The following is a 21768-nucleotide window of genomic DNA, read 5'->3' on the forward strand; positions in this document are numbered from 1 at the left end:
TGAACTGTAACCACACATGCTGAAGATGCATTTGAGATCATTTCTTGGCTGATTTCAAAGGAAATGTGAAAGAATCTTCACATGGCAACTCATGATGGAGGCTCTCGGTGTCTGCTTGGTGGGTTTTTTTTTTTTTTGTACCTCTTTGATATTGATATCAAAACCATATTATAACCCTGAAGTCACAACAGCTGCAATTTATTCTGCTTTAACATCTAACAGAGATCCTATTTAAAAGCTTTTATACAAAACAAACACTGTAACACACAAACTAATTTAAGTGACCCTATTTGATTTATGAATTGATGTCAAAAGTCTTGTTGCCTTTGTGGAGCAGTTGCTCTTTGAGCTTTGCTCTCAGCATACCAACTCACACGCCTTTGTCCCCTCCAGGAGTCACTCTGCACCCCAGCATACCAATAGATGCTTTATAGAAAAACATTGGATTGTAGCTGCCACCAGCCAATGATGAATGATCAGCCTGTCATAAAGTCTTAATAACCCATGCTGTTTCATAAACAGTTGTTTCCTTAAGGGCTTAAAAAGGGGAGTTTACAGTGTTTGTTCATACACAAGTTGATTGCCTGGTTTCCATGCGTGATACACTCGGTGCACTAGGAACTCCCCTGACTCTAAAAGCCTGACCTAGTCTCTAAGAATCCCTTCACGCAAGGGTCACTCGTCATTAGAAGCTTAAAGGAAGTGCCCTGCATAAAAAGTATGGCCACCCAAAGTGGCTGGCAAACGTTGTGTGTGCTTCTCAGGCAGAGTCAAGCCCTTTATTTATGTTGCCCTGTACAACATTATCAGACTGTCCTGATCAGGGTAAAACTCGCAGGTGCAAGGCCCACGCAGAGCCTGGTCCTCCCGATACCTGCTTACTTGGTTATTGGATGTCTGGGAAGAAATATGACATTGAAATATGACTTTTCCTGTGCTGCAGCGCCAGCGATTCCCCGGTGTTGATGCGTCTGGATGACGTCTGTATTTCAAGAGAGCATCTGGTGGTTACACATCAGTAGGACTCATTTACTAACTATAGGTGGCTGGTATAAGAACTTTGGTTTACACAAGAATTTGGAGTGTACAAACCCACAGAGTTAGTTCAACATTGACTCTACTATGTATCGTTGGCCTACCTTTGTAGGGATGTGAGGAGGCAGGTGCAAACTGATGAACTTAATGTTTATTAAAGCAAAACACAAAATAAACAGACCAATGCTGTAGAAGGACCGGAAACACTGAAAAATACACACATGAAGCACAGAAAGGCAAAACACAAGAGACGATCCAGCAATGACTGACACAGAAAACCAACTATAATACAAACTCCTCTAATGACACAAGAGTAAAGAGGCAGGAGAACCTGAGGGGAAGGAGCTGATTGGATGAGAGATACCAGGAGCAGGGCTGTGGATGAGGAGGACTGATTACCTAAGGAGACACAGGTGAGTCATCCAAAAAAGGAGGGGAGACAGACAGGTAGGAAGAATGGCAAACAAAGGGATTTTCAAAATAAAAGAGGAACTGACAAACAAACAGAAACTGAAGAGCACAAAAATCAAAACAAGTCCAGATGGGACCGTGACATCACTCACATTTCAGTTCACATGAATTATTCAGTCTGTCTAGTAATCATCCTGACTGGCTGGACCAACCTGATAACTGGCAAGACTCTTCCCACCAGTGGTCAGCTCCTCTCTTCTGTGCCTGATGGTGAGTGGGACCACGATCAGTTGATAAATGAATATTTTGCAGGCTGTACAGATTCACAGCAAACGTTGAAATCAATCTTTACTGCAATCTGGGGGCTTCTGTTTGAGATTTAACTACTTTCCTGTAGTTTCATCTTGTATCTTTCGCTGTAAACAACATCAACTGAATAAAAGCAGCTCATACATTTTCTGTTATGTCAAATCCACTCAAGACGGCATTAATACTGACAGCTCATTTACTCTTCATTCATGCAGATGTACCCCAACAGAGCAGTTCCTGAATAATTTCCTACATTTGCTTCCCTGGGTGGCACGGTGGTGCAGTGGTTAGCACTGTTGCCTCACAGCAAGAAGGTTCTGGGTTTGAGTCCCGGCTCAGACACAGGATCTTTCTGTGAGGTGTCTGCATGTTCTTTCTGTTCCTGTGTGGGTTCTCTGTGGTACTCCAGCTTCCTCCCACAGTCCAAAGACATCAAGAGGGGACGAGGCTGATTGATACTCTAAATTGACCGTAGGTGTGACTGTAGGTGAATGGTTGTCTGTCTCTATGTGTTGGCCCTGTGATGGACTGGTGACCCGTCCAGGGTGAACCCCGCCTCTTGCCTGAAGGCTGTTGGGATAGGCTCCAGCCCCCCCGCAACCCTTAACATAAGTCGTAGAAAATGGATGGATGGATGGACGTCTGCTTCGCTGTCATTTGATTTCTGTTGTGCGGCATCTGAGTGTGCACAAGGCCCTGGACTGTCTGCTGACACATGCTTCCCCGTCACAAGGACCACAGGATTCGTGATTCGTGAATGAGGCCCATCCTGTGGCCCACTGACTGCAGGGTGAGCGATTGTCCATCCCTCCCATAGTTGTTCCCTCACTTGCTAGAGTCACTTTGCTGTCCAGTTAGGATCACTGTAGAAAGACTTGTTGCTAAGAAACCAGGCTGCAGTCCACTACAAGTTGCTCTGTGAGTGAGCGAGCAAAGAAACAGATAAGTGGACTGAAGAAAAGGACAGTAATATGTTTGAGGCAAAGGTGATAGGAAGGATAGGAAGTAATCAGTGGAAAAGATGCCAGTTAAAGGAGGAGAGTGGGTGAAGCGGCGTCTCTTCATCTCTTTTGCCCTCTTCTCACGTGATGTTACATAACCGTGTTTTTTCTTCTTAGGTTTGTGCATACTGTTCAATTTGTCTCTAAATTCTCTCAGGAAAATATGTTGGTGTGCTCAAACTGTGCAGACTAAAATGAACAGCACTTGTGGTGTTCATATTTGTTCACTGTGGAGCAGTTTTTGTGTTCATGATTGGGTGGCGACTACGAAAACATCTTTTGAAAGCAGTGGAAAACAGAAAATATGACCTTTTTCTGCACATTTCTATTCTGGATTTTTGCCAAGAATTGTGTACGCACCATCCTCAGTGTTATTTAGCATATTGATAATTGTTCATTTCTAAAATATAGGATGAGCAGTTCATGATTTGAAGCAATATTTCTAATCTTGTCAAGGGATGTTGCTGTTACCGGTTTAAGTGCTGCTTTCTTTGAAACTACAGCCTCCAAACACTCTGATAGGACATCAGGTCATTTGTATTGCATTGTTTGACAAATGTCAAGAAAAAAACTGGAGCCAAATCTCTAATTTGCAATTGAGCCTATAAGACATGATGCAGGGTGGCTCATCCCTTGTTTGCATGTGTAGTCATACTTTTCACCCTTGCCTCCTGCACTGGATGGTTAATCTGAGTGCATGACACCGACTGCCAAGCAGTCAGGAAGTGAGGATGAAGAGGTCCAGCGGTGTCTGTCTGTGTCCCAGCTGCCGGTCCAGCTACCAGGCCTGCCCCAGTGCTGTTGCTGCCAGCTAGCACCCACGCTGCAGCCCGTCTGTCAGTTCTGGGCTTGCTTGCATGCGGAGGAGCTGCAGCATTGAGTGGATACTTTGACGCCACTCTGAGTCCAAGGAAGCAGTGATGGCAGTTGGGCAAGCTGGACGGGTTCTTTGCATTTCTTCACCAGGCACAAGTCTGATGGCCGGGTTCCCTTCATCCTCCATTTTAGCTTCTTTTCCCATTTCTCCTGCCTGAAGCACAGTGCATGGCACGAAGTTAATCATCCGCAACACAATAATTTCACCGACTGAATTCTGTGAGCTACATTGTATAAAACCTAATTTAGGTGTAAATAAATTCTCCTAAACATGTACGATAAGACATTTTAAAATGACCTCTCATTGATATGGAAATTTAAGTGCAGCTCAAATGATCAAATAATGGGACAGTGCGCTCATAATATCATTCTGTGAATATAACGCACGGATGTTTGACATGTGGCCAACCACCACTCAAACTGAACGTCATAACTTCAGCCAGATCTTCCATTCATCGCCCCGCAGTGCTAACGCTTCGCCAAGTGTATAAGCCTCCAACTCAATGGCGACACCACCCCACATCTTCATATCAACGGCAATTTGTTTGAGCAATTCAACCAGACGCCCCCAGAACATTTCAGCACGGGTCACTTCACTGGGAAAGCTTTAGAGCGGACTGATGGACAATTTTCACCATCAACAAAAAGGAACAGCGAGGGAAAGGGAAGAGAAAAGAAGCTAGGGGAAAATGCAAGACAAAGAGCCTGGTGCAACAGATCCCAAACTCAGGTTCAACAAACTCTCTGCAGCCAATCCACTGCATCTATTCAGCAGTTCTTTTATCCCCCATGAGACAATCAGTCTGCTGTCCAACAACCAGTAATATTTACTGTCAGAACAATAGCAGGACGCTATCAAATATAGTTTAGAGCAATGAGAATGTGACCGTTTAATCACCAGCTTAAGTGTGGGCACGCACACACATACACTGACCTAGCCAGCTTGCTACCCACCTTACTGCTTTCCTTGGAGAGTCCAATAGCTTTCTGTGCTTGGCAAGAGGGGAGCTAGAGAGCAGGCCACCCAGTAGTGAGTGAGAGCTGCCAGCAACATCCTCAGGCACATGCCAGTAGAGCCCAGAAGGCTGATATTTGTAGTCTGAATATTAATACTATCAGAGACTGATAACAGCCAGTACTTCAGTAAAGTAAATAAGTACACAGTAACACAGCGTCCTGAGTTGTTTCTTCGCTTCTACATCACAATAAACCAACTTGTTGCCTCTGCCAAGGATGTCATGTGGTTGCCAGCATGTGTTTGTTTCTTAGCTGCATATTTTATGAATGGATGCATGAAGACTAACTTGCTGAACATGCTGTAAATACATTTTGATCATATTGCTGTTTGAGAGAATCGTAATCATATTCTGGATCTCCGATCAATACCTTTTTAAAAAATGTGAGTATGTTATGATAACATTTATATCGATGATGTGATCTAATTCTCAGAGATGGGATGAACAGGTTCAGGAGCTGTCGTCTGAAAAATCCATTTTTGATGTTTGGAGGATAAATTATTAGCAGATGTCAATCACAATGTCAACATAGCTTCCTTCCTGGAGTCACGTGTTGCTCTCTAGGAAGGTACACCGAGTACATAAAAAGATCATAATTAAAATAATAATTTAGACGCTAGCAGTGACATGCACAAGTCGTGTACCTGTAAAAACAGTCCTACCAGCAACATCTTCACACAGCCAGTGAAGAACAACTCCTTCAGGGTTTATCAAAAGTAGTGTGGTGCCTCATTGTTCAATATCATTTCTGATCATTTCATATGTTTCACGACCTGATTGCATATACTATATATAATTATACAGACATTATGGCTAATCACTCATTCTTCTTGAGTGAAATGAAGCCACCGTTTTTGCCAACATGGTGTCAACACATGACACCTTCTTCCGCATCATAGACAAGGGTTGACAGCATTTTGTGACACAAAACTACCAGAAAACAATCTAATATTAATAAAAGGAGCTCAGGAGCAAGAGATGCTGATGAGATGGACAATTTGACATGAATTTCTATTGGAACCAGTTGTTGATTCCTGTCCCTAAACATTAGAAGCAGAATTAAGACGAAGTGCAGATATGAAAATAATGCTCGATGGTCTCTTTCATCATTCACCTGCTGCTCCTCTGGTCGTCCTCACTTACAGATGAAACCATCCTTACCCGAGGATGATACACTCACTTCTTCCTGTGAATTGGTTATTTTACTGCCTGACATCTCGGTATGGACGCAGCCAGTGAGGGAGCGGGGCGGCTCTACCTGGGGGAGTTTAGAGGTGGGATGGCAATCACAGACATGTCCATCTGCTGTCAGGAGAGAACTGAGAGTGATACAGTCTGTGGGGGTGAAAGACAGAAAGAGAGCATCAACCTGTGTGTGCATGCATGTGTGTGAGTGTGTGTGTGTGTGTGTGTCGATGTGAGTTTGTGTGCGCATGTGTGTGGGTGGGTGTGTTCTCAGACAACCTATTTCAGGGGAGGAATTTGACTCTCACAGCTGTCTAACAAGATTGGATTTATTTCATCTGACTGTCCTTTGGTTTCTGTCTCTTTTTTTCTAGTGAAATACTGGACACTTTCCTGTCTTCAGAAACTCTAAAATCTTCTGAATTCAAGAGTTGCGGAAGGTACTGATCACTCCTCTGTGCTCTCTTGTATTTCGGTGCACACAGCTATGCCATAGCATGTGACATGAGGTAGAATGAATATAAAGGTTTGCTTTAATTGTAGGCAACAATTGAGCTCATCTTCAGTTGTCCTTCATGGTAAAACAATGTTAATTACTATGTAACACCAAAAGCTTAAAAAATAAAAATTTGACGGTACAAGTAACGCTAGTTCTCAGTTTTGAACCGATCAATGTGTTTTTGCTCAAACTCGACAAACTTTAAAGCAGTTGCATAAGTGTTTCTTCTGGTACTGCACTGCTGTCATTCAAAAATGCCCACGTTGCCAGTAGGACCACGTTCACAGGTACGCACCTCCTGAAAGCGCTAGCTTTGCTTGTTGGCTTCCTATCCACGTTTTCTTGCTACTTCTAAGTCGTGATTTGGTTCAAACAAATTGAATTGAAAATAATTTTAGCATGTTCAAATGGCAAGAAAATAAAAATATATAATTCATTTATACTGGCTACTAGGACTATGTCATTTATTATCATTTATAAAGATTAGTTTCCATCCATCCATACATTTTCTACCGCTTATCCTGTTCAGGGTCACGGGGGGGCCGGAGCCTATCCCAGCAGCTTTCAGGTGAGAGGCGGGGTTCACCCTGGACAGGTCACCAGTCCATCAAAGGGCCAACACATAGAGACAGAAAACCATTCACCTACAGTCAATTTAGAGTATCAATCAGCCTCGTCCCCTCTTGATGTCTTTGGACTGTGGGAGGAAGCTGGAGTACCAGAGAGAACCCACACAGGAACAGGGAGAACATGGAGACTCCACACAGAAAGATCCTGTGCTGGAGCCAGGACTCAAACCCAGAACCTTCTTGCTGTGAGGCGACAGTGCTGACCACTGCACCACCGTGCCGCCCAAGATTAGTTTTACTTGTAACAAATGTTCTTTTTCAAACATTGGAATCTGTATCACATTCAATGACTGAGTCGCTTCAAAATGTTCCGTGCCAGCTATACATGTCAGGCTGGATTTAGTAGCTCACATAAAGACATTTTGGATACTTTGGACACTGCAATTTTTTTTACATTTGGTACATTTGTATACAGGGACATATGTACAGTATTTCCCATATTCCTCCAGAATAAACATAGATATAACTGTTCTCAAATGACAGGGCTGCAGGCATCACCAGTATCAATAGTACCACAGCTTTATATATTGATGACCATCCATCCACATCCCAGGATTCTGGAGCAAGACATTTGTTGTTTAGTCACTAGTCCACCCCTCTGTGTGTGTGTGTGTGTGTGTGTGTGTGTGTGTGTGTGGGGGGGGGGGGGGGGGGTGTTGATAGTTGTGCTGGGAGTGTTTAGGGCCACCAAAATCCAAGGGTCAGGCCTGCATGTGTGTGTGTGTGTGTGTGTGTGTGTGTGTGTGTGTGTGTGTGTGTGTGTGTGTGTTTGAGCGTGTTTGTGCACACAAACATACCAGCCTCTGCACACACTCTGTAGAGAAAGAGTAATTTCAAAATCAATCCTTTTGGGGGAAAAGAGTGGAAAAAAAGAATAAGAGCCCCCGAACCTCCACCAGTGTTGGCTGATTGTAAAGGACTGTCAGTTACGGCAGCCTTCTATTGGGCTAAAGGGAGCAGCAGGATTCAACTTGGGGCCCAATAAAGGGCTATTCTTCCTGGAAATCGGCCTTCACACATGGACTTGAATGCTCCTGGGCACTAATCTTCAGAGCTGTGGGAGCCCACTCTATATGCACAGGCTGTGCCACCGCAGCAGGCGCAGCTACGCATGCTGATGCTATTATACTCCCTGTCGTGCTAATGCTAAGGATAACGCAGAGTTAATGCTAACATAGCTACTTCCATCCGTAGCAGCATTGTCTGGTTATTCCCTCACACTCAGTGGTTTTGACAGTATCCATGTTTATTAATATAGCAGGTTTAAAAAGTCAAGGATCACCCAAAGAATGATTTTTAAAAACACGGTAAAAGTGATTTATGAGGCTGAAAGAAGTGCTAGCATAAATTAAAGAGTCTGTCAGCAGTTCTGTCAGCGAAAGTCATAACACTTCTAACCCTTTAATTTAACAATTCAGATATGAAGGAACAACATAAAATTTGTCACATTATCCATCAGCCTGCAGTTACACAGTACAAGCATGTAAGTGCGTTCACTCATTTACACGCCATAGGCGTCCTCACCAAGACAGACGACAATTATTTCAGCATTTAGCACCCACCGAGGGCACCTCTCAACACCGTGGACGCAATGAACACAACATTTTCGTTGCCGGGTAGTTTACAAAGGAAGAAGTAAACCTCCTGACACCCTTTAGAAAACACCAACATTCTCTTTGACATGCCTGCTAACCATTAGCATACTGACAGGTCCTCCCAGTAAGAGCCAGCTGGGTCATGACCCGTGATGCTCTCCTGTGACTGGTGCAGAAAAGTCAGGATTCTGACTGAATTTAGATGTTCAAATGTTTCCTCCGAGGTGGACATATGGGGTGAAAAAAGAAGTGGAAGGAACGATTGCTAATGTTCTGCATGGCTGAAACCTGATCAGTTATCAAAAAGTTGAAAGTGGGGGATACGTCCTTTTCTTTACTGGGATCAGGTTTTCATTCTGGACTGTTGATCATGGATGAATCTCAGAAGGAATTCAAAGGTAATTAGTCGTAGTGAAAAAACAAAAAAACCGACTGGCCCACTCAGTGTTGGAACAGCCCACCTGATTGGTGTCCAAACTGTTCAATCGGCAACATCGTGTACAACAAGAATCACCGTTGGTTTGCCTTTGTTTGCCCGTTTCAGTGACCTTGACCTTTGACCACCAAAACTTTGTGGTTTGTGTGTTCAAGTTCCTGTGGACGTGTGAAGCGTTAGCATGCTAACAGACCCTGCTCCTGTCAGCCTCGAGTCTTCAAATCATCCTGAAATTCTCCGCCAGTGCAGATGTCAGAGGACAGAGGTCAGGTGCAGCATTGTTCTGAAAAGGAATGGCTGCACACGTTCACTGCTACGTTCTCACACAAATGCAATACATGCACATCTGCACACACTTATGAAGCAGGATGATAAAGGTACTCTTCAAAAATACTTCTAAGGCGTAATTTAATTTTTCATAAATAGAGTGAAACGCCTTTTCTACTGCTTAAGCACCTGCCCCCCCCCCCCATGTCTTTGAATGTCACTGGATAAAAAAGTCACATGGACAATAATCATGTTTTCTCTGGTGAAACACTGCCCTCCAGTGGATTTAACCATTTAAATAGAACTGCTTCTTTGTCACGTATCCAACAACAAATCTCATTTGTCACACACACGCACACACACACACGCACACACACACACACATTCACTCATTAAATCTCCACTGCAGTAACTGACTGCTCCTTTCTCCAGGAGGAGCGAAAAAAAGCTGTCAAGCATGTAAATATTAAAAATATCAGTTTATATATAGATACAAACACACACACACACACACACACACACATGCACACACAAAGACACAACTTCTCAGCACATTTATTCATGTGCTTGAGCGAGTCTCAAGTCAAACTGACACTGGGAGGCAGAGTCACATTTTGAATTAAATGGAAAGAAGATTAAGTCAGTGCTATGCTATTCTCAAGACCCCCCCAACACACACAAACACACACACACACAAACCTCCAGATCTGAACTGGATGGGATCACTCCTCTTCAAACCCACTCTGGCTTGCTGCAGGCGTTTGCACAGTTATGTCGCTGATGGCGTTTTACTCAGCTGAAGCCCATGAAAATGTCACATCTCAGTATTTTAGGAGTGAAGACTGAACACCTTCACCACAATCACTGGTTCCAAACACCAACCAAAAAACTAAACAATACAACAAGAATCATTGAAAAATAAATTCTCATTCTTTTTCTAATCTTTGTCCACCTGGTCTCTTAATCATATATTTCAATATTTGATAGCTTTACATGGGGCGGCACGGTGGTGCAGTGGTCAGCACTGTCCCCTCACAGCAAGAAGTTTCCAGCTTCAAGTCCTCGCTCCAGCACGGGGTCTTTCTGTGTGAGTCTGCATGTTCTCCCTGTTCCTGTGTGGGTTCTCTCTGGTACTCCAGCTTCCTCCCACAGTCCAAAGACATCAAGAGGGGACGAGGCTGATTGATACTCTAAATTGGCTGTAGGTGTGACTGTGAGTGTGAATGGTTGTCTGTCTCTATGTGTTGGCCCAGTGATGAACTGGTGACCTGTCAAAGTTTTTCCACTCAAAATATTTTCACAAGACAAAATGAACTTTGAGTTTTACTCCTCTGCTATTAAAAGACGTCTTTAAGACTGAAGCTAGAGTTTTCTTACTGACTTCAAAATGGAAAATAATCCCGACCGCAGCCTTTAAGAATAAGAACTGTAAAAATTGCACTGGTAAACAGGAACCAGTGTTTTAATGTGACATCCAGGGAGCAGGATTTCACCGACGCTCTCTGACGGCATCCGAATGAAACACAGATGAAAAAGAGAAAACAATCCAAGTGTGACAGTGAGAAGAGAGGAACAAGGACTCAGGAGAGGACAGGTCACATGGGGCCAGGACACACCATGCGGGGTCATGCTGCTCTGGGAGATTTATTGAGTGATTTTTCATTTTTATGTTTTTATTATGTTTTTCACTTGCGCTCCTGTCAGGAGTGTGGTAAATGGGACAGTCAAGCAGCAAGAGTCACAGTTCATCATCATCATCATCATCATCATCATCATCATCATCTCCGTCAACACCATCATCATCATCCTCCTCAGAATAGAATTTTCATCACCATGAAACTTTTTCCTCAAGCTATAAAATAGTTTACATCACATTTGTTTTTTGTTTGTTTTTTTTTTTAACTGACTTTTTGAGACCACAAACATTCCAGCAACACACTCTAGGATTAAGGGTGGGTAACAATCAAAAAAGCATGACTTTTTGCATAGTATTAAATGAACAAAGACATTGAGTTCTTTATTTACAATTATTGTATAGATAAAAAAAATATCATAAAAACAAGATGAACACTTAAATCACTTACCCATAAATGGCTAAGTATGCCAAAATGTTATCTGTTGGCATTTCTCTTTTTCTTGGTTCCACAAACTGCATGCTGCTAAATACAGTACATCGAGGCAGGTGAGAGTATATTGCAAGAAGTATCATCGATATCATCGATATCATCATCATCATCATCATCATCATCATCATCGGCGCTGCCGTCGTTTGACATAATTACCGGCTGTTGCCACATTATCACTGGGATGTAATCATGTGTTTTGAAGTGTTTCTGACAGGAGCAGGGATTGATTACATACAGCCCAACAGCTGCTTCGGCAGTATGACTTGTTGCAGTGCATGATGGGAGACGTAGTTCCTGTTTTCACACCAGCTTCTGTCCTCAGTGGAATCTTCGCCGTATTTACAAAGATTATTTTAAACATCCTCTAAAAGCTGAATGTCCTCCTGGATGTTCCTGTTGTTGTTGTTGTTGTTGTTGTTGTAATTGAAAATGCTAAAGTTGGTTTCATAACATTTTTTTGTTTATTGTTTTACTTTTTTTTTTACAGACAAATAAATAAATTGTTAATTTAAGTAAAACATTGGAAAGGAAAAAAATCAACAGCTTCTAAACACAATATAAGAATCCAGACTGTTTTTGTTTTTTTTCCAACTTAAATAGGACAGATTTCATCAAATGGTCCTTGTTACTTTTTCAACACGCCTGAGCTGACTGGTAAAGCTTGTGCACCCTCTCCAGATGGACAGATCAACTGGAAAATGACAGAGGAGGAGGATAAAAAGAATGAGATAGAACTGCTCAGATAAATGATTGTACTATAGGAGTGTATAGGATTTTTTTTTCCTCTTTAAAGTAGAAAAAATTGTCAATTTTTTCAAGTTGCATAATGAGTCTATCACGTCATGCTTTCCAATGACTTAGATTAGGATTAGAAATAACAATAGTACAGGCTAGTTAATTGGCCTTGTCCCTCTGAGTGCAATAAGACTGGGTACATGTGACTTCTGTATTCTCTCTGGTAATGTCTGATTGGTCAAAGCACAATAAATAGTTTACAACTAGTGAGTACAGTTGAGATGCTAGAGTACTGTATATTCTGTGACGGCAGGAAGACAAGCTTGGTTAAACACACAAAAGCACATCTAGATTTACACCACAGAAGTTTTCATTCATAACCAAATAGTGCAGAAAAGGATAATCTTTTTTTATATATAGAAAAAGAGCCAAAGCAACATTCCATTTTTGTGGTTTTTTTTTCTTTCAGTTTTCTGTTTTTCCTTTTTTTTTTCTTTTTCTTTTTTAAAGATGTTAAAAATGCCAACAGCTTTGTGGGGCGGCGTGTCTCTCTGCCAGAGGAAACCAAAAAGAAATTAAAAAAAAATAAAATAAAATAATCGAACAACACAATATATCCAAAATTTTAAAACAAACAAAAAGAAAAACAACAAAGAAACAAAAGAAAGGTGATTTCTGTACGGTAAAGATATGCCAAATATAGAAGTAAAGTTCTAATATGACTCGATTGCAGCCTTTTTGATGGTCACAAATATTTTCAAAACATCAAGTCCATAGAACGAGCAGGTTTATCTGGAACAGTTCACTGTGAAGGTCCTGATATCAGCCTTTTGACTCGAGCCCTGACTCCAGGCCAGTGCTGAGGCACTGAAAAGAAAAAAAACACTATTTAAAAGGAGAGAGAGAGAGAGATAGAGAGAGAGAGATTGAAGAAGTAGTGGAAAAAAGAATTAAATATCCCCCCTCTGTCACAAAAAGGAGGCCTCTGTTTAGAAACCCAAAGGCAAGCCACTCCAACTTGATCCCAACAATCATCAAGCATAATACTAAGATTCCACATTTACTACGTATCCCATTATATTTTGGTTTCTTTCTGTTTGTTAATCCTCTAAAAATATCTACAATATTTGACAAGATAGCAAGCAAATTCCAGCACGTTTTTTTTTTTTCAGTATTGACACACCAACATAGCTCGGATCCATCTAGATACATCGGAGCTCCAGCTTTGCCTCCCTTCTTCTAGAAACCAGGAAGTATCTCTACGAGGTTGTAAACAAATTACATTCTCTTTAAGACATAAATAAGTCAAAAGTATTTTGAGCCATTGAAGCAGGAACAAGGCAACATGCCGACACACAAAGATAAACTCTCTCTAAATATATTTAAATGTATTCATATTTATAGAATATATCCCATAAATGCTATCATCATCATTATTATTTTGCGTTCCTCTTTTTCTTGACAGGTGCAAAACTACTGTGCAAGTTGAGCCCTACCACCTCGGTACATGTTTCTCCTTTTATGGATGAGTTGACGTTTACAGTCGGGAACATGTTCACGCCACACAGAGGCAACTTGCAGGTCGGTAACTGCGGGTCTGTTAAAGTCACCTGCAAGGCCTCACCCGTCACAACAGAAGAATTCCAATAAAATTAAAAACCCTTTTTAACTGAAACTTGGGCAATGTACATTCATGCAGGAGCAACAATAATAATAACAATAATAATCAGAATAATAACAATGTTTTTCAATTTAATTTAAACTATTATCAGTACTGACAGTTATTGTTGAGGAGAGGGAGTGTAAGGGGAGTTTTTAAGTCTGTCCTGTCTTTGCCGTTTTTTTTTACTCCTCAGCAGTGTCTCCCTCCTCATCGTCCTCCTCCTCCTGGTGCCGCTAAAAGACACAGTTCATACATATGTGCAGTCATGCTAACACGCATTATGGTCTTACACACCACCGCCGCTTCCACTGTTCACATACAACCGCAAAAAAGCAGGATGGCTGTGTAGGTTTTGTGGCTTTGTTGCGCTTTTTTGATTGTATGTCAAGTTTGTTTTTTCTGTTCACCTTGTTGTATTACTTTAGATTTTCTTCATTTTGAAGGAGCAAAGAGCTTTAAGAGCAGGGGGGGAGGGAAGGGGGGAGGGGGTTGCAACAGGACCTGGTCTGAGAGGGGGCTGGAGGATGGGACTTGCGCTGAACTTGGTGGAATAAGGAGGGTTGACAAGGTTACAGTTAAAGGTCTTGAGACCACAGGGAAAAGATCAGAGGTTTGGGGCTGAAGAGGGTTAGAGGCTGGTCTCCAAGCTGTGCAGAGGGCTGGCGGGGCTGGAGGAAGCGGCTGATTTACTGGTGTCGATGGTGAGGTTGATGCCACTGTCAATGGCGTTGTTATTCTTGTTAGGGGACGAAGGCTGGCTGGAGTACTTCCTCCTCCTCCGAGCAGAGTCATCGTCCATGTCATCGATGAGGGGGATGTTGGGTGTAGAGTCTTCTATCCTAAACTCGGGTTGCGTCATGAAGTTATGGATGGAGGTTCTGGAGTCTGGTTTTTCCAGGCCTTCATAGAGGGAGCTACGGAATGCATTCACAACGCGGATCTGTTGTAAATAAAAATAAAGGAAGACAGAGAGGAAACATGATGAGAAATGTGATTCCAGAGAAGAAATGGTAGGGTTGGAAGGACCCTTGGGATGAGAGGAAAGAGGAAAGTGGAAGAAAGAGGGGACATGGGAGAAGGAGGGAACCTTTCATTTTGGGTGGGGAGGGATTAATAAAAGAGGCAAAGGAGCAGCAAGAGACAAGGCAACTGCAGTCTTTGTTCTGCTTTCACAAGATGACTACAGTTCACAAGTCACTCAATTTGTGCGTGCACTAAGGAAAACTGTGAAGAACACAATCATAAAAAACACAAAAGAAATCATACATTTCAAGAAAAACAAAGCAAGACAAATGCTCGTTGTAAGTATACGCTTTAGTCCAATGTGCTGTATACCTAGAAACAAGCCACGTTAATAAATGGAATGCTCACAGAACAAAATTAAAGGAGAATATCACATGCAAGTTTGAAGAAATCTGGTGGACCAGGTCAGTAAGAAGGAAGGAGGTTAGATCTGAGGGATCCAATCAGGTGATCTAAAAAACGTCCAAAGGTGCCAGAGCAAGCTCTGTCAATATCCACACAGACTCTGAGTGGGACACACACATATAGCACAGGGTGAATACAGCATGGTCCCAAACAAGTTTGCATGAGGCTGGTTCAACACAAGCACTGTGATGTCAACGCGAAGAATAAAATAACATGTAAAAAAATGAGCAAACACAGCAGGTTAAGATAGGATGACAACGGGACGTAAACTACATGCAACAAGACAACAGGACAAAGGTGGAGGAGTGAACACCAGCACGCTCTCTCTCTCTCTCTCTCACTCACACACACACACACGCACGCACGCACGCACGCACGCACGCACGCACGCACGCACACACGCACACACACACACACACACACACACACACACCTGACACGAAATATGGAGGTGACTCATGTCATGAAAATAAGAGTATTATTATCAGGTCTGACAGTCTCAACTCCATGCACATCTAAGTAAACACTCAAGTACAGGCACAAAAAATACATAAACCTTGATGATATAGTTTAGTTTCTGTTCTTAATTTACAGAGGGGCACTGTTTAATTAAACCCCTGTGCGTGGATGAGAAGCCTAAAATACATGTTTGATGTTAGCAATGAGGTATCATGTATTATTTTGCTATTATAGTGTTCATATTTATATTTTCAAGGATTTAAGCGAATGCTCAAATCATTTTGGCAACATTCTATCCTTATTTGGCTCACATATGCAGTCTCACAGTACAAACCAAGTATATACAGTACATCCAAACTACTCTCTGCTATCGGCCCTGTTGTCGATGTACAAGCGGTTTCTTTTATCCAGCCTTTTAAGATTTGATGCAACATGACTTGTTCTACCTTTAAGACCTGAGGCAACACTTGCATGCTTCTCCCTTTGAGACCTGATGCAATGTCCACATCATGTTAGGTGATGTTTATTGATTTGAATAAAAATAATATTTGATGAACAGTAAAGGAAAGGTAAGTCGTTTTACAGAGGACAATGGTCGAAGTTTCTTTTTTTTTTCCTTCGTCTTTCTTTTTGGTTTTCATTTAACCTTTTTATCTGCTTCAGAGGTGGAAAAATAAATGATTTTGCAGAAGTTTGAAATTCCTATAAACTTTATCATAAAAACTCAGGTGATATACAATGTTAGGGTCTTGGTCTAAATGGGCAAATAATGCTCACTGGTGTAGAGAGATGAAGGGACAGAAAAGTAGAATTATGCAGATGAAAAAAAGGAACTTCTTCCCTTCTTCACGTGGACATGACTGATATCGACTGCAGATGCTTTTGTCCATCTCCTAATTAGCCTAAATGAGTCGTCTGATTCAAGACAGATTCATGTGAGTGGAGGAACTTTACACCTGATGTGTGGCTGGTGGTGATGGAGGCAGGGACATCTATACATGTACTGTACACACTTACACTTGTTTTGCATACATTAATGCTTTTGAAAATGATATGCCTTCAATTAGTTGCCTCTCAAGTTGTTCACCAAATACTTTGTAGTCAAGCAATAATTTATTTTATTTTTAACTGAGTATTTATACTAATCTACAGTTTTCAGCAACTCTACCCACGCCTGCGTGCAACAAAAAAAAAACCTCCTATGTTCTGCATCCTTTTAGCTTGTACTGCATGTCCACAGTCTAGATAAACTTTCATTGTATTTTCAACTACTACTGTTATGGTAGAGGGTATAGGGAAATAACACGAACAAAAATAAAAATAATAGGATTGCCTGGATGAACGCATGTGACAGGATGTCTGACAAGTAACACTGATGGAGTGTCAGAAAACAGTGGGAGTTGAATTTGCTGCTGCATAGGATCTGTGTCCGTAACTATGGCAACATGACAGTCAACTACACCGACAGTATGAAGCAACAAGATGGGATGAATTATTGGTACATCGCTTCACTGTGACTCCAGACACCCTGAGCGGAGGTACATTTGATTTTCATCAAGCAGATAAGAGTGAATCGATCCAGGAGAAGTCTTTCAGCATCTTTGTGTGCTCAAGTGAGAAAGAGCGAAGAGGATATCAGGCTGAACAAAAGCAATGAGCAAAGGCAGTCCTTGATTGTGCCCCCTCAGGAGCTTCATTTGGGTTGCACCATTTGGGATCCCCGCTTGTATCAGAGACCCGCTGTTATTCATTTTTGAATACATTCATGCCTTTAAATGACTGTAGATTGAAACCTTAGTCTTTTTCTATCTTTGGATATTCAGCTGCTGCTCATCTTTGACTCTGCTCATTAAACGTGCCAACAATATGATCTGCTAGTTTTATATTTTGCCCAACACTGATCTCTACAAAATAGCAAAACACAGCAGTAGCAGCTTCTGCAGCCTGAAACAGTAACAGATCACTGCCATTTTTTCCAGAAAACTGAAAGCTAAAAGTAGAAAGCCACTGATACGACACCAGAGGCCAGTGCCATGTAGCAAGTGCATCAAATCTGGGATATCTTTAGGTGAGCTGGTTTGATAAAAGCCAACTGCAGGTCTGCACACATCTCTCCAGGGATGTGGCAAGAGAACCAACTGGCATTGTTGTTTCACATTGTGATCTCTTATACTGATCTTAATCTGGTCTGGTCTAAAATACCATGGTGATATAGCTTGTTGAAAATCCTAGGTTGAACCTGAAGTTACCGCACTAATCCATGAATCCTGCTTTCTGATTCAAGCCGTGGCCTCTTACCTCACTGCAGCACTATAATACGCTAATGGTATGAAAAGCAACAAAAGAATAACCCCACCAGTTGACGGGATTGGTTCCTTAGAGGTGGAATTTATAAACTTTTCCTGTCTGAATCAGTGTTTTTGAGACTGACTTTGGTGCATGGCAGCTTCAAATATGCTCAGCAATGAACATATTTCAGTTATAATACGAAGAACACCACACTGACATGTTAACCCTTTTGATTTTCTTACGATGGGATCTGTTCGATGAACTATAATGTAGCTTCCTTTGTCTTGGATTATATATAAAACATCCAGCAAATGAAGCTTCAGTTTAATTCACTGTGATTTGCCAGCGCAAAGCCACAGGTAACAGCACTGCAACTTATACTTGAATGTTTACTCAGTCCCTTGTTGAGTTGGAATTAGTTCATAGTAATGTCTGTCAAGACATAAAATGGGAGGATGGGAGGATGTGATGGGGGTGTGTGGGGCGGGATGAGCAGAGGGAGACAAACTCACAACCTGAAATGTCACGCCGTGGGTATCACCCTTAGTCCTGCGGTCCTAGCACTCTGGGGAAACAAACACACATTGACCAATGAGAGGACAGTACACCCAAGCATGGGAGGAGATATCAAGATGAATTTGAAATCCAGTATGAGCAGCAAAAAAGACACAAAAAAGAGAGAAAATGAAAAAAAGCAGATAGCAAGACAGAAAAAGACACATCTTCAGAGATGCCAACCGACAAATGGAGAAGGACAGTAATGTGTTTAAAGTATAATCAGCCTTGTTCTTGACGGGATGGCATCCCTGAAGTAGAACAAACAGAGAAGCAGACTGACAGAGTTCTGACTCACGGCCAGTAGTGGGAGGAGCAGTAGCAGCAGTAGTGCTTGTAGGAGAGGAAAGGGCATTGGACAAGGACACGTGACTAGGACTAGAAACATTGGTTACATCCTGGGTCTGGCTGGTGGTGGATGATTGGCGTCTCAGAGCTCCCGCCCCCTGAAAGGAGGTGCCACTCTTGAAGGTGTTGACTACTTCAATCTGTGGGGGGAGAGCGGGACAGAAGAGGACAAATGGCAACGCAGGTTGACTGGCTGGATGATTTTGGTGGTAAATGGGGAACAAAGTGTTTCAATCATGAATCGATGGGGGGACAGCTAGGGTCAGGTTGCTGGGTCACCTCCTTAAATTCATGGTGAATTAAAGTTTTATGGCTGGTTCATCTAAATTACAATAAGATATCGGACTCCTACAGTACCTCATCGTGTAGACAGCGTTGGGTTAATTAATGTCAGAGTTGTTTTCATTGGAAATACTTCTGTCTGAGGAAAACTATAAATGGTATTACTTCAAATTTTGGGGACATTACTTCTGTTTTTTTTTTTTTGAGGAGTATTTTTTTTTTCCTTCAGTTTTTTGAGTATACAATCCAAAACAAATCTTACTGTATCTGGTATTTGGAAGCAAAGATTCTAAAGACAGAATAAAAACATCTGAATAAAGGAAAATTTGCGTTTTGGTAAATTAGTTGATCCGACCCTTAGAAGATTTTAATAAAAGTAGAGAGAGAAAAAAAAAACCTGAAGTTGTACTTTGGAAAGGTTTTGTATCTCTGGCCAGTAATTTTAAGAATTTAGTATCATCTAAATGCGCAGTCAGACATTTAGAGAGTTTATATACAAGTTAACTGTTTTGCCGCAGTGTCCTTAATGGCTCATTATAAAGGATTGTGTTGCACCACAAGTGTGCAACATAAAACTGAAGAAGCGATGGATGTTTGCTGAGTAAAGTTTTGTTTGCCATTTTATTCTGATATGTAGACCCTTTTTAACCAGATCATGTCAAAAGTTTCGACCCAAATATTAGCAGTGTGAATATGCCTCAGAATTTTCATGGATATTCATCTGATATTAGTGGAGGTAACCAATGATTAGACCTGCGAATATAAGACTCAAATTACAATGGACCACAGTCCCCCCCCCCAGTACTTCCATCTTTTTGTCAACCTTTAATTTTTGGGATCTCTTAACCAGGTTTGGGTGCCTCTGTAGGGTGCAGCTCCATGGTACTCTTTAGGGGAATGTTTCCCTCTGGACCATCAGTGAAACACTGGCAAGATGAAATTATTAAACACACAAGCAAAACTGCCTTGACTATCACAGTGACAACGGTCTGCAGAGTTCATCACAGTGAAACTGTTGATCTTCCACAGGTCCACACTGGCGTTCACACCACTGACCCAGACCTGCATTTCTGCGGACCTACTGCAAGTAAATCATCTTGAGATTAAAATAATTCCAGCATTGTCACTGACTAACATAAGCAACATAGACTTGCATTTCTGGCATACATAAATGAAGCTATCATGCAAAAAGAAATGACTACATGACAGCTGCTTGCTTAAGTGATCCAAAGGTAAAACAAATTTTACCTTCTGCTGCATAATTAGCTAAACAAAATCGCACATGGATTCAAAATTTGAAACAGGAACTTTCTTTGTCTTTCTAAAGAGTGGTCCTGTTAAAGCAAAATCAATGATTAATAATAAATACAATTCTCCTATCTGTGAAATAAAACAGCAGGTTGCAATATGGGAATTGAACTTGTGACCTTGTGTCCTCACCTGAGTCTGAATGCGGTTGAGTCCTCTGAACCAGAGGATCTGTCCTCTCCTCAGCTCCCTCTCTGCGTGGTCGATCTCTTCGTTTTCTTCATTTACATCCTCCTCGGGTAATTCATCTTTTTGACTTAACTGGCCTGCCCTCCGTAAGATGCGCAACCTGCTATTGGGTATTGTGGCTATCACCTAACCGACAGAGAAGAGAGAAGACAGTGTTGAGTCATAGAGAAAGCTCGCAAGAATTGAGTCAAAAAGTGAGCTGGGGACATAAGAGGGCAGATGAGCTTGTGTGTTACCTGTCCCCAGACAAGTTCTCCTAACCCGAGGAAAACACACCACATCCACTTTTCAAGGTCCAGAGGCTGACAGCTAAATGGCTTCCCTCCAAACTGCACAATCAAAATCTGCATGAAAAAAAGAACAAGTCAGACCACAAAAATTAGACAGACTAGAAAAACTACTAATGAGAAAAATGTATCCAAAAGGAAGAATCGTTTAATGAAAAAGAATAACTTGTACCTGCTTACCTGTACAGCAAAAGTTCCAAAAACAATAGTGCAGAAGATGGGGTTCCTGAAGATACCTTCGAAGACATTCCTTTCTCCGTGGATTTTCCGGGCATTTATCTCGTTAAAGAGCTGCATCATGACAAAGGTGTTAAAGATGATGGTGTAGTGCTCAGATGGAGGAGCATGAAGAGGGGCGTTACGGCCACTGTCAATGTCAAAGATCTTCTCACCTACAGTGGAGAGGAAAACACAGTTACTCTAGTAGGATGCTGTTACCTATGAACCCACAACATTGTAGTGCAGAACCCTGGTTGAAGCAAATGATGGTCCATACCAACAAAGAGCAGGAGAAAGATGATGATGAGCTGATAGACGCCATGTCCAAAAATGTTTTTTGTCATTGTGCTGGAGATGAGAGGCTTGTTACGACCATATGGCTTCCTCCTCAACAAAGACTCTGTGGGAGGCTCGGTGGCCAGGGCCAGAGATGCAAACGTGTCCATGATCAGGTTGACCCACAACATCTGTACCGCCTTCAGAGGAGAGTCCTGAAACAATAACAAAGCCACTGCATCAGTGCTGTCAAAGCAAACAAGGATGATAACTAATTATAATACGTGGGGCTTTAACAAGGAACTCATTCAAGCAAGAGAACCACTGAGCCCCTTTTGGACTCAG

The 21768-nt window shown here is 41.8% G+C and overlaps 1 protein-coding gene across 15 annotated transcripts in view; it reads right to left on the reverse strand.

The window, feature by feature from the left end:
- Positions 1 to 13058: 13058 nt before the first annotated feature.
- atp2b2 (ATPase plasma membrane Ca2+ transporting 2) overlaps positions 13059 to 21768 on the reverse strand; it is a 115901-nt gene continuing 107191 nt past the window's right edge. For 12 of the 15 annotated variants that reach the window (XM_086199748.1, XM_086199747.1, XM_086199745.1 and 9 more), the window contains 5 exons: positions 21425 to 21638; positions 21109 to 21320; positions 20878 to 20985; positions 20585 to 20767; positions 13059 to 14723 (listed from right to left, as the gene is read on the reverse strand). In XM_086199748.1, coding sequence (XP_086055874.1) covers positions 14412 to 14723; positions 20585 to 20767; positions 20878 to 20985; positions 21109 to 21320; positions 21425 to 21638 — 1029 coding nt within the window. In that variant the 3' untranslated portion in view covers positions 13059 to 14411. Of the gene's footprint in view, positions 14724 to 18474; positions 18525 to 18812; positions 19003 to 20584; positions 20768 to 20877; positions 20986 to 21108; positions 21321 to 21424; positions 21639 to 21768 lie in introns of all 15 variants that reach the window. The other 3 variants (XM_086199751.1, XM_086199749.1, XM_086199752.1) reach the window with 3 other exon arrangements.

This window comes from Aulostomus chinensis, chromosome 3, assembly GCF_037954235.1.
Source record: "Aulostomus chinensis isolate RoL2024-O1b breed Wild chromosome 3, RoL_Achi_v1.0, whole genome shotgun sequence".
In the NCBI taxonomy this organism is placed as follows: Eukaryota; Metazoa; Chordata; class Actinopteri; order Syngnathiformes; family Aulostomidae; genus Aulostomus; species Aulostomus chinensis.